This window comes from Pocillopora verrucosa, chromosome 1 (genome assembly GCF_036669915.1).
Source record: "Pocillopora verrucosa isolate sample1 chromosome 1, ASM3666991v2, whole genome shotgun sequence".
Lineage (NCBI taxonomy): Eukaryota > Metazoa > Cnidaria > Anthozoa > Scleractinia > Pocilloporidae > Pocillopora > Pocillopora verrucosa.
This window is the reverse complement of record NC_089312.1, coordinates 22,021,564-22,034,773: the sequence shown is the minus strand read 5'-3', so window position 1 is coordinate 22,034,773 and position 13,210 is coordinate 22,021,564. Positions and strand designations below refer to the sequence as shown.

The window sequence follows — 13,210 nt, the reverse complement described above, 5'->3', positions numbered from 1 at the left end:
AAGTAATGATTGCATATTTCTCATCACTGAGCCGTAACTCCATTTACAATATGTACAGGTCTATCCCACAACCTGATTTAAAACCAAGCTATGTCAGAGACCTCAAAAATATAACTTGTCATGTAAACAATCTTAATTTGAAAACTGTTACTGCGGTTGTTTCACGAAGAAAAGAAAGACTTTTCTCTGTTGTGTCTTATAAAGGAAGTGCGTTTAGCACGAAAGTGAAGATGTAGATGGGTGTTTCTTCCACCTGATCCAGTGCTAGATGGGGTGCTATGTAAACACCGGAAAAGTAACTTCTAGCTAGCGCTGTTACATAATATTTCTCAATCTTAAACGTTAAAGTTTTGATTACATGCTATCATCTGACCACACCTATGGACCAATGAGAGCCCAAGTATTGTCTAAGTCATTTCATTTTTTCTAGTTTAATTCCAAGTGACATACTCTTGGTAAGATTTCCACATAAACAGTTCGTGGACAAGGGAAAATAAAGGCAATAACAATTGATTACCTCTGGGACTGGCGCCTCCATTCAGTATACTATGGGTTATACGGAAATCTTTCCAGAGTCTTTTCAGTGAAAATATTCCCGCGTCAACAGCTTGAAAGTCATTAAAAAAGTATGTCTAAGTTAAAACACGGCTGTCATCCATGTTGGAATAGACGTTGTGTGACAGGTAATTTAAAAGCCTTAGAAAACCACCACACGTGATCAATTAAACCGTTAAACTATTTTTCGGCTTACCTAACAAGCAATAAGAAGATTGGGTACATCTTTATTTCGAGAACTTCCGGTAGAACTGAGCGAAAACACGCTTGTGAAAGCAGTACAATCTATTATAAGTTCCTACAAGTTAGTCTGCTACTCGGTCAAATTTGATAACCTCGTACCAGGTCCTATTGGCCACTGCTTGAACGCCTGACAATATCTGGGTCAAGTGCGACAAGTTTCTAGTCCTCCGGATGAGTTATTAGTTCTGATCAAGTCTCTGATCTCCCCTGGTTCTAATTAATTAAAGAAAATGCAGTTTGAAGCGCCAAAATAGCTGACAGTTTACGTATATGTGAGTATAGAATTGAGAAAAATTGTTGCTGATGTGGAATTCCTATTCGTTTAGAAGTTTTGTTTTTTTTCTGTTGCTTTTCAATTTTGTCACTGACATATTTCATCCACCGGTTTGCTCTTTGAATGATATTTTCTCGAATTAATTGTCCTTTTTTTATAGAAGAGTAACTTATGACTTGCATTTCCTAGGTAATAATTGGTGGTTGAAACACTTCCTTTAAGGTGGAGAAGTCAGCTTAGCTAAGAACGTCATCATAGAACACCGCTTCATTTAACTAGTGTCATATTTGTTGACCTTTCCTTTTGTCTCGTTTTGTTCTCCAGTGGTTTACGTTAACTGTGCATTTCTTCTACACCCAGTAAAAGTCTATTTCAATAATTGGGAAATATGCGTATAGTGTAATGGCTGATAAAGTCACTTAATAGATCTCTATAAAAACAATGTGTAATTAGTTTGATTTCTCAGGTGATTGATCTGCTCTGATCGGTCGAGGACTGCATCATATCTCGATATAATCTCTGTGAGCAAGGTGATTATAGTAGGAGCATAACAGTTCTTGTGTTTTGTTTCTGTGGAAGTAAGAAAGATGATAGAAGAAAATTCAATTGTTAAGAGCACAAAAAATGTTAAAAGATTGTCAGAACACTTATCAAAAGAAAAGTATGAAGTATTTGCTGACTGAATTAAGTAAACCTGTTAAAACTGATTGCTTATCTTGTTATTGGTAATTCATGCAATTGTAACAAATGTGCCTGGAGCTTTCTTTCCGGAGTTTCCAACACAATTTGAAAGCACCTGAGCAATTATACTGATATAATTATTTTCCTCAGGCTCTGTGAATGTTGATATTCACTTTGGCTTCAGCAAATAATTGTTAATTAGTCTGTTGTTAAGCGTTGTGAGACTTGAATAAGACCACTTTTATCTGATCAGATAAAATATACTAATAGTGTTCCAGTATTGGTTAAGATGCTGAATGACTCAGAAATATAAGGATTCAACATAATTCCACAGAAAAGTGTTCACACAAGCAAAAATCTGTCTTGATATCACAGGGTAATTTAGTATTATCCACTTAGTTGATAATGGAAATTGCATGGCCACCGTAAAGAGTTTCAAAGTTGAAATTTGGAGTGTTAGCCCTTCATCAGAGGAATGTCATATTCCAATGGGTACCCTCTGGTGCTCAAAGTAAAAACACAGTTAATACTTAGGAATTAGTCTTGAAACAATATTTGTAAAATACATCCTTCACATCACAAAATTTTACAGATTGTTTAAATGATTGGGTTCAAACAAGTTTAACCTTACAACTTTGCTGAAAAAAGTATGTTTTCAGAAATATGTACAAATTATACATAATCTAGTTAGATGAGCAAACCCCAACCTGACTTGCACTCACTTTTCTACTTTTCTATTGAAACATAACTTATACTCTCTAGAGTTCTAAGGGTGCACTATGAATTCCCTTGGCCCGGAGCTTTCCTTTTCCCATTTGTGATGGAAAAAGACAATCAGACTGAAAAGAACCCAAAGTCAGGTGTGATTGTTATTATTACTCATTTTAGGTTCCAAGTTTTGAATAGAACAGCTTGGTGAATGGAGTTGTAAAACCTTAAATTCAGCCAAACCACATTTTGCTTACTGTTGATAATCTGTGAGGCAGCTGTTTTCAGCCAAGTCCTGATCATGGATCTATGGTGAGTTTGGTAATATTTTGTGAACTGATAATTAAATAAGATTTAATTTAAGTACCTGTTGTTAAATATGCTTTCTGGCATTCAAAGAACTTCTTCAGTGATTAACACTGGATTGCAAAAAAAACTTTTCATAAAATGCTATTTTGAGTGTTTTTGTTTTCTTGAAATCATCTCCTCAGACACAATATTGGCCAACATATGTGTTTTGATTAGACTGGATTGTTATCATTCCTTGTCAAAGAAATGCATTAGAAAACAGGAGGTTGGTAAAAATTAATGTAATATACTATTAATAACTATTGTACCTTTGGCGGGAAACAAACAAATAAAATATATTTGTAAATAGAGTAAGAGCTAAATGATAAGTTTTAAGCTCGGTAAAGAAATAGAGAAAGATGTTTTTCATCTTTTCACAAGTGTGGGACAAAAAAAAAATTCTGAGTCCCCATGAGGAATCAAACCTCAGGCCTTTGGATTCTGCACTCTGATGCTCTACTACTGAGCCACAGATACTCTACAGTGAGTGAGGTCTATTACGAAGTTCATATGACATGTCCTGCAGCATATACTGTCAGGATCAGCAATGTTGATAGTGTCATATTTGTAAATAGAATAGGAGAGATGGTAAGTTTTGAGTTTGTCCCACACTCATGAAAAAACGAAAAACATCTTTCTCTAAAATTTATTTCTTTAAAAAATTGTACAATGAACAATATTTGTGATACAAATAACTGAAAATTCTGACAGACCCTCTCAAGTTACCCAAAGATAAATTGTCCTGCCCTAAAAGCTTAAATTTGAAATTGTACCATAAGGTACCATAAACTTCCACCTATAACCCCTGAAGGGGTGAAGAGCTTGTAAGAAAGAGAAAACAAAATTATTTTTTCAATAATCTTATCAGGCTACAGTAGCTTGAAATACATTTCTGATATACTGTTCCTGATTAAAATTGAAATACTGAATATTTACTTGTCATTTGATTTTGACTAGATAGCTGTTCATGTAGAAATTTACCAAGTACTGTGATATTTCTAAATGTCCACTGAGGCCCAAATGGAAGCAACACAATGTCACACAGCAAACCTGATTGTGCAAATGTACACGCACTCTCTGGGTCACTTGACCCAAGTTGCTGCGTGGTATAACTCCTGGATATCATGCAAACTTTACAATTACCAGGTAAGTGCCAAACCTATTGATCCTCAGTTTGTTTTCTTCCAAATGTTTGTTTTCTTCCAAATGTTTGTTTTCTTCTAAATGTTTGTTTTCTTCCAAATGTTTGTTTTCTTCCAAATGTTTGTTTTCTTCCAAATGTTTGTTTTCTTCCAAATGTTTGTTTTCTTCCAAATGTTTGTTTTCTTCCAAATGTTTGTTTTCTTCCAAATGTTTGTTTTCTTCCAAATGTTTGTTTTCTTCCAACTTTTTCTTTTCTTCCAACTGTTTCTTTTCTTCCAACTGTTTCTTTTCTTCAAAATGTTTCTTTTCTTCCAACTGTTTCTTTTCTTCAAAATGTTCAGTGAGATTGATTACTTTTATTTAATTGATAGCAGATAAACATGGTGAACAAGAGGGAGCCATACAAGTGGCTGGCTATGGTATGTAATTTACTGTTTTTGTCAATTTAACAATAACATCGTAACCACATCAATGCAGTTTCTACATAAGTTATAATTAAAGTTCTTTACAACATACTCCTTCTTTTAGCTCTGGATGACTGAACTGATATGATACAATTAAATTTTATTTGCCATTCATCAAGAGAAAGGTGATTCATTGCAGTTTTCATGTGTTTAAAACATTACCCAGATACAACTGGAAATTTTTTTTAACCATCTCAATATCTCACTCATTTGCCATTCATTGACTGTGAGTTATTAAATGACTGCATATCTGTGGTATGTCTGCTAGACTTTAAGCATGCTCAGAGACTAGTAGACAGATTTTAATTAGCATGTCAGTCATTAGCTTAATGTAATTGTGATAATTGAAGTCAGCGCAGTTGAGTCGTCTGAAATTAGTCTGTTATTTGAAGAAAGTCATGACGAACGACATTTTGGCACCGCGCGCGCGGTATTTCCAATTAGTACTCGTGTTACATGAAAAATGCACTCCCTTCCGACCAATCAGACACGCGCAATTTATTTATGTATCTTATTAACGATGTAATCCCATTATTAAAGGTTTAGTAACGGATGTAGATACATCAAAAGGGTTTTTCTATCGATTAGTACCTTCAGCGCTTTCTAAAACAAGTGCCAAGTTCGTATATTTTACGTTAATAACCCATTTCTAATGGCAAATTTAAATTCAAATCCCCGAGTTTTGTCAAATTTTGTTTCGTAATCTCCTAAATTATCATAATTGTTTTTTGGATCATCTTACAGCACTTATAAATCATCAATCTGAAATATACGTGTCTCCATCCGATGCAAAAAAAAAGCTTAGTGTTCTGTTCTTCGACATGGTTGCAGATTAAAGCACTATATAATACCCCTGATTCGAAGTGCTAAGGGAAACGAAAAGGCAGATGGACATAACGGGAAATTCAGGGGAGAAAGTTGTAAATGATTGAGTTTAAAATCAGCCTACAGCTAGTCACCGTATTGGAATCTTTTTAAAATTAAACGAAAGTTAACGAAGAACTCTCCGATCATTTGTGGTCGGAAAACTGATTTGAATTACAAATAACTTTGAAACATAAATATTCATATTTGAGATCAGACTTGCACGTGGAAAGAATCGACGAGATCTAAGAAATGTCAGCATCTTTTTCAACTTCTCAGGGGCCGGGAATACTTAATTTCAATCCAAATACCTTGGATTTTGTCCGTTCTGTCAAGGTGGGAGAGTGTTTCTTCGAGGTTGCCGAAGTAAGTGGTTTGAATTCGACGACGAAAATGGGCGGAATGGATGGCTTTTTGTCGCAACGTTTTCAAGGTAAACAGCCTACGTATATACACATTTCGGATAGAAATATAGGTTTCGCGTTTCTTGTTGTTGCTCTATTGAAAAATTTATTCTAAGTGTTGAATGCAAAAAGGGACTGAGGAGCATATTACACACTGTTCAGTATTAGTCGAATCTTCCGTAGTAGCTGCCATGACAGTTCTTGATGAATCACGTGACTTTTAGGGCAGCAGCGAATAATGCATTACTTATTTTTATCGTCCTTTTGTATGATTAAGGTTACTTTCCACCCTCAGAGGCCGAAAAAATCGATTTTTCTTTTATTTGAAAAAACTGAATACAACCATTAAACCTAACATTATCATTAAAAAAAATATCTGAATCTTTAAGATATCAGGAAGGTGTCATAATTTCTGACCTGGGCGAGTCCCTTGGGGAAATTTTCGCGGCAACCGCTCGGGGCTCGACTTTCATGTTATTTCTATATTTTGTTTTCATCGCGCACTTTACAAAATTCACGCGTGGAAGCTCTTTGTTTATGGTAAACCTTTGCTCGTGGAAAAATCAAAAGCGTAAGAAAGTCCTCGGAAAAAAAACCAGACGCAAAGAAGAAAGAAAGGGTACCACTCTGTCAGGTAAAGAAAAAAATCCTTTGTGAAAGCGACTTGTGCTAGCGGAGCTTTCACGCTGGCTCCCAGATTTCGAACAAAGAAGTCGTTGTCAATCCAAAATTTGACGTACATGATGTTGAAAACGAGGTTACCTTTTCTTTATGCAAGTACCAGCCTTGATACAAAAACATCAACAATTGCCTCGAATCGTAATTTTAAAGCTGTATGTCGATTTGTTGTCTTGCTCCTCAGCTCATTTTGCGGGTTTTCCATTTTTGCCGCGGGTTTTTCCTTTGCCTTTGGCAACTTTGCTCGTTATTGTAACGTCCTCCTCAACGCTCCACTGAGCGATCGAGATAAAAAAAAAAGTGTTTGAAATGGGTTACTTTTCCCTGGAAATCTTGATCCGTCGTCATTGACGCCAGGAGGTCCTATCGTCCTATTGTCCTATTGGTTTGCGGTTTCAGGAGGCGAGATAATCTCCTGACGTGGCGCGAGTTGTTTGCGAACCTTTATGAGCTAAAATCTCGCATTTGATTTTGGGAGGAATACAACCACTTTGAGCGAATTTAGAGGGTATATAGATTTGACCGATTTTCGTCAAATTTCGCCAAAACATCTTAGTAATAATGACAAACGAAAATGTGTCGGGAAATTTTGACAATTGAAATATTTGTTCTGTGGCGTCCATTTACGCAACACGACTCGCATATTTTTAGCTACTCCAACTTTAGATGCCGATATCTGCAGAACCAATCAAAATATCGAAAAAGCCTGACATACTTTTTATGATTGATGCCTTGTGAATGAGACTGTGCAGCTATTTTTCTCGTGCTGCAGCATCCAATACCCGATAAATTCAATAGAAGAATCTTTGGTCGTTTCACGCCTTACCGGCTCCTGACACTTCCGTTAAAAAAAAAAAGTCGCTTAAATCATATTTTTATCGTAATCTACATTTAGTAAGCTTTCTTCTGATATGTAGTTTGCTAGGATTTTAGTGAAACTAGCGTGCGTACAAATTTTTTCCTGAAAGACACCCGCAAAGGTGGGAAGTAACCTTGATATAAACTTAAATTTTAAACTGTTCCGAGATGCAAATTTTTTTAGGAAAAGCGAAGCTCGAGGAAAACTGTCAGCGTCGAGAAATGAAATTTCCTGTCGCTTTCGTTCGATTAGGGACATTGAAATTGTCAATCGGAAATGTTTTGGCTCTGATTGAGTCTTTCGATCCCGACGATGATCCTCTTCGAATATATTCGCAATGAAAGTTGTGCTAACTATATTATAAGTATGCACCTTTTTACAATATAGACCTTTCTTATTTCTCAGGACATCAGATCAGTGTCAGGAATAGGATGAGGTTCCCGCTAAATCAAGGAATTCAAGGGAAGAAAGGAAAACAAAACAATTTTCAAAAACGTGAGTTATTTACTTGTTTGTGTTTATACGAACTCGACATCTGCACTTGTCAAGTCCGGTGTACTGGTTTGTGGTGAACGCTTCAACCTGGAATTATCGAATGCCTGAAATTTAAAACCATTCCTACTCAAAAATGTAGGAAAAGTCATACAAAGAAATGATTGTGGTTTTTTTTTGTTTTATTCCCTGTGAATCTCTCTTTGATCAAGGAAGTTATCAGTCGTTCAGAGCACTGTTAGCTTGATGGTCAATATATCTTGTTGTTTCTCTTGTTAAGCTCTTGAAGTTCAAACCAAATTCAGTATGTTTCAAAGTCAATAAGTGTTAAACATTTGTTTAGGGTTGTTTTACGATTGCTGAAAAGTTTGAAGTTCGTATGATTTCTTTTCAAAATTACATCTTGGGTAGGTATTTCAATAAGAATCTTGGGAGTTTGATAGTCTAATATTTTTTTGGACAAAATTGTGATTTTTTTTGCTTCATTCAATTAAATCCCTGAAGTTCGATAGACCTCTTAGCTCGCATGTTTTTTAAACCCCTTTCAGATCTCAAGAGAATTCACGCTTTATATCATAAATTATCCGTACAAGCGTACGTGAATAAGAGGAAATTTGAAAGAAACAGTTATCTAGAGTATTATCACTCATCAAGTGATGCAAAATTGTCTGCGTAATTCAATGGAAAATCTCGCAGCTTAATCGTTAAATGTCTTAGCTCATGAAGCAAACACCAAATTCAAACGTTTGCCCAAAAATTGACAATTCTCGAACTATTCTAACATATCATCAGACGATTTTAAAATTGATTTGGTGGTTAAAACCAAAATAATACCGGTTGACTACCATAAATTGATGATCGATCTTTATGCGCGATTTGGTTGAGGAATTCATTTTCAATCTTAGATTAAAAATTATTCCTTGCTTTTCAAACTATTATCTTGTATTACATTGTAAACGCGTCTCAGTCTTGGCAGGTACTTAATTAAAGTCCGCGGAGTTTATATAATTTATAGCGTTCCCGAAGTGGATTTTATTCCAAAATCATATTTGTTTAGTCACTGAAATCAATAGACCTCTTTAGCTCCTGCAGTTTGTTTATCCTTCTCAGGTCTCAAGGGAATCCCCTCTTTAGCTTATTTAAATTATGCGTACAAGAGTAAGAGGAGACTTTAAAGAAACAACTCTTTTAGAGTATTATCACTTGACCTGAAATGGGTTAAAAAAATCAATGCAACTAAGGCAAATTGTTTGTTAAATATTATGTGACAGAAACTTGTTTACAATTCCGCCGTCTCGCTTTCTCATCATAACTTTTTAGGGATGGTGAGGTTTACCAAGTTGGACCGTACACGATATTTTATTTCCTGGTCGAATGAAAGCCGGAAATATCGAATTAATATGGTTAACGTTCAAAACAAATTGTTAAGTACAATTCGGTTTAGTGGTAATCACCATAGCACAGAAACCTTTAACTCTGTCCATATAATATCGCGTTCCAAGCAAGATTTTTACCAAAATTAAGTTTCATTGTTATTGTCATTGAAATGTTATTCACAACTTTTAAGTACAGCGATTTACATTAATAAGGTGCGACGAGAAGCTTACGAAACTTGTAGGATTCTTTGACGTTTATGATTATTATTTCAATCTAAAATATGGAAAAAAACGCGGTTGTTCGATGCTCGAAAGATTTCTGCAGACGAAGCAAACGATGGGATTGGGATTGTAGTTGAAACATCCTACATACACTGATCATTATTTATATTCCGGCATGTTGATCTCAGAGGAATTACTAACGAACGTCAAGATTTATTGCTTGTTATTGCCTGAATGCAAAATTATGATCTGTTCACGCAAAGGTAAAGAACGTAAAACCTCAACGCAAGTAGGAAGAAGGCAGGAATTAAATTTACGAGAACATTCATCGGCTGCCATGTTAAATTTGTCGATAAATCCAGGTTGTGTTCAAGTTCCTTTATAGAGCGACTCGATACTTTAGGATTTAAATACTGATTTATTCTTATTTTCAGTTGGGGTTTGTAATAGCAACCGCACTCAATCATTACGACTTGATCATTTGTTAGTTTTGTTTCTTTTATTCTATTTCAGATTGACTGAAACACGAACGTAAAAGACAAGTTTTATTCAGAGGTATAAAGCATATTTAGAGCAATTCCATCAAGAATACGGCGAATCGGAACCAAGAGACATTCACTAAAATCGACAAATTGAAGCCAGACGTAAGCAAATGTTATCACGCGATTTTATTGGACTTCGAATTTTTTTTTTGTCGGCTTAATATCCATGGCATGGGCTGTTTAAAAAAATTTAACTTTCCCGCCAAAAAACTTAGAAAAATACGGGTGCTTAAACTACGCATGCGCCAATTTTTTTTTTTTAGTCTGTAACATCTGATCAAATGTGGCGAATTTTTTCCCGCCAAAAAACTTAGAAAAAATACGGCGCCCAAAATACGCATGCGCCAATTTTTTTGTTTTTTCAAAGTTGTAATAAACTTTATCTTTATTCCTTTGTTGTATTTTTATTGTCGGCTGTTAGTAAACAAGCCAGAAATAAAGTGTTTGTCTTTCGCTCAATAAGTCACATTCAGTAAAGCATTTATTTGTTTCAAAATGCTCTCTAATAAAGTATTTTCAATTAAAAGGGTGTCAAGAAACTTTTTTCGTATATATACTAAGACTTTTGGCGGGAAAATTTGGACCAATTTGCACAAAGTTTCCCCTGGCAACATTTTCGGTGAAAATTTAACGAGGTTTTCCATAAAATTTCCCGCCAAAAAATATTTTAAACAACATCTCGTACTAAAAAATTGAAATAAACGCCAATTTTTACACTCTTGGTAAAAAACAATCTAAACAGTGTGCGTTTCTCTCAAAAGAAATTCTGACTCAACTATGTCTTCCCTGGACTTTTTTTAAACTTCAATTCTCTGTACGAGATGTGTGAAAGATGTAAACGAAAAAGCTATTTAAGGCCCAATCAGAAGAACTAAATATTTCATTTAAGAGCTAGTCATATTTTCTTGTGCCTGTAACTTGCCTTGACGATGAGAAGAAGATCTCTCTAGGGGCGACTAATGTAGCACAGGATACAAGTTGGAAGCGACAATGCAAGAAATAAAAATAGTTTTCAAGTTTGGAGCAAACTCTTTGAATTGTTTCAGGCAACTTACAATTTGGCTCCAGGTTTCTTAAAGAAATTTCGCGAAGTATTTTGAGAAATGAAATAGTTTCTAGTGTTGGAGCAAACTCAAGTAATTTAATTTTAGCCACAAGAGCTGAGACAAATAACGATTAAGCTCTACGTTTGGTACGGTTACAGCAAATCTTTCCAATGTTTTTGTTTTATTGCGATTATAAACTTAATTGTAAGATGAAACTACAAATGATTGTTTTTTTTCTGCATTCCTGTGTTACACCGAGTGACTACCCACAAGATCTTCCTTCCACTTAAAATAAGGAGTATTTTAAAACCAAATGCCTGGTCTGAAGAGCAAAAAGTGATTTCTTTTCTAGAGTGCAACTTAATTTGAAAGCTTTAGTGGGTTACCTAAAATTTTGTCTTAAAGAAACAACGTTTATAAACCAGCAAAAAGTGACCATCGCGATATTCGAATTACAAAAGGTACTAGCTTTTCAACACGCGGACACAAAGTTGAACCTTTAAATTGGACATAACTGCAATGAAATTTTGTTCCGCACTTCTGTGTGATATAATACAAGCTTTCTACACAAATATCAATATATTTATTAGAATGTCCGCATTCATACGCTCTACGGTTCCATATTATTCTTCATCATTAGAGCAAAAAAAAGAGTATAAAACCCTGCATTTCTTCATCAATTTATACTGGAATAAATAACAATAAATTTCGATTTGGTCTGATTCTAGAAAAAAGATCTACAGCAATTCTAACGAATGAATTTTATGCGAAATATTGAAACCTACATCTCGTCATCAATCTTCATGTATGCTGGTTTATATAACAGAATATTTCAATTTAACTAGTTTCTAGAAAAAAGCTCTTGACCAGGCATTTTAGTTTTAAACGTAACTACATTGAGACCAACCTCAGTTGATTACACAAAGTAGTGGACATATTTTTAAGATGGCACTCTATAAGAATTTTTCCTTCTCGAGTAACAAACAAATGCTACCTTTTTCATCAAGTTTTTAAAAAAATCCATTTTATTCAGATCTTACCACAAATTAATTTCCAATTAGATCAATATGTTTTTCGGAAAACATTTTTTTATGGTGGCATTTTGTAGGGCAATCGTCTGCCTGACCCTGCACCCCAAAAGGAATGTTGTTGAAGGTAGTTTATTGGTCTAAGCGGAAATAGTCAAGTCGAGTCAAGTGTAGAGTTGTTTAGAAGTCGAATATTACTGATTAGTCTGTTTTGCAGTATGTTGAGTGGATGTCAGACTAAATTGGCGTTCGGCAGTTGATCAGCTGGCAAGGTTAGTCAGTTCTTGTTTGGCTTTTAAGTCGTTTGTGAGGTGCTGGTAATCGTTGTCACCTGTCGAGAGCAGTCTCTTTTCTTTGTTTGTTGACGATCTTTTCAAAGTCAGTCGATGAAAGTAGTGCTATATTAGTTGAACATCAAGCAACGAACCATTTAATGGTATGGTTTGTTTGTTTTGTCTTTTCCGAAATGAGATTTAAAAACAGTTGAAATGAATTTAAATCTTCAAAAAACGTTGAATTTCATTTGGTCTTTGTCTCGGGTCTTCTTTGGTTAGAGTGCCACCTCAACAAGTATCACCTTATGCGACATCAACTGGGGTATAACTGTGATTCAAAGTGTTAAGCAAACAATGTCAGGAGCGATTAAACCTTGGAAATTAACGATTTCAGTTGATGCTTTCTGTGGCCTGGTTTCAAATCAATTTCCAATTGTTATTTACGTTATTTCGATGGAACGGGATCATCTGCGATAAATTGCGATAAATTTCGCAAAATTACAGCTTGCAGTACTAATAAATCATGCTATTTCTCAAAGTTTGCATAACAATCTGCATCATAACAAGCTATTCCAAAAATGGCGGCTTTGAAAGCTATTCACTCACCGGTAACCTGGTTTATTCCTGCATTACAAGACTCGCGGAGAAAGAAAAGGGAATTCCTAGGATAATAGTGCATATAAAGAGCCACCATTTTTGTTACTGTTACTCAATAATTTCAAAATTCTTATCTTTCCAGTATCCACTAACAACTCAGTCATTCCGGTGTATCCTTTTGACCAGAATCTTTGTCCGTCCATCCTTCCAACAACTTTGCTTCTCCTGAAAATATTAATAATGATTATGATCAGGGAATGCTAACTGTCTCAGAACGAAGACACTTAATCTTGGGACCCTTAAAATTTAAATGCCACAATTTCTTCGCACCAGACCACAGTTATAGAGGAAAGGAAAAACACTAAGACTTCAGAAAAATTATGTTGAATGAAGCGAACGCCACTGACATAT

At 35.1% G+C, this 13,210-nt stretch overlaps 1 protein-coding gene across 7 annotated transcripts; it reads left to right on the top strand.

Moving 5' to 3' along the window:
* Positions 1-939: 939 nt before the first annotated feature.
* On the top strand, positions 940-10,514 carry LOC131778550 (uncharacterized). 7 transcript variants are annotated; one of them, XR_010718181.1, is made up of 9 exons: positions 954-1,070; positions 1,539-1,602; positions 2,642-2,773; positions 2,953-3,035; positions 3,767-3,955; positions 4,324-4,371; positions 5,498-5,713; positions 7,627-7,716; positions 9,825-10,513. XR_010718181.1 is itself a non-coding variant. In XM_066169687.1 (9 exons), the coding sequence occupies exons 5-9, from the start codon at positions 3,812-3,814 to the stop codon at positions 9,827-9,829; spliced, it is 438 nt and encodes a 145-aa protein (XP_066025784.1). In that variant the 5' UTR covers positions 954-1,070; positions 1,539-1,602; positions 2,642-2,773; positions 2,953-3,035; positions 3,767-3,811; the 3' UTR covers positions 9,830-10,514. The 7 variants fall into 7 exon arrangements, 6 of the variants coding, with proteins under 6 accessions (XP_066025779.1, XP_066025784.1, XP_066025787.1 ...); XM_066169687.1 differs by having other exon boundaries at positions 4,327-4,371; positions 5,560-5,713; positions 9,825-10,514; XM_066169690.1 differs by having other exon boundaries at positions 5,617-5,713; positions 9,825-10,514.
* The last annotated feature ends 2,696 nt before the right edge of the window (positions 10,515-13,210 follow it).

What these genes read in the sequence shown, in the direction of transcription:
- LOC131778550 (XM_066169685.1), top strand. Translation starts at nt 3,812, where the DNA reads ATGTCCACTGAGGCCCAAATGGAAGCAACACAATGTCACACAGCAAAC. An exon ending in CATACAAGTGGCTGGCTATG is followed by an intron (nt 4,372 to 5,559) that starts GTATGTAATTTA and finishes TCAACTTCTCAG; the next exon opens with GGGCCGGGAATACTTAATTT. An exon ending in TTTGTCGCAACGTTTTCAAG is followed by an intron (nt 5,714 to 7,626) that starts GTAAACAGCCTA and finishes CTTATTTCTCAG; the next exon opens with GACATCAGATCAGTGTCAGG.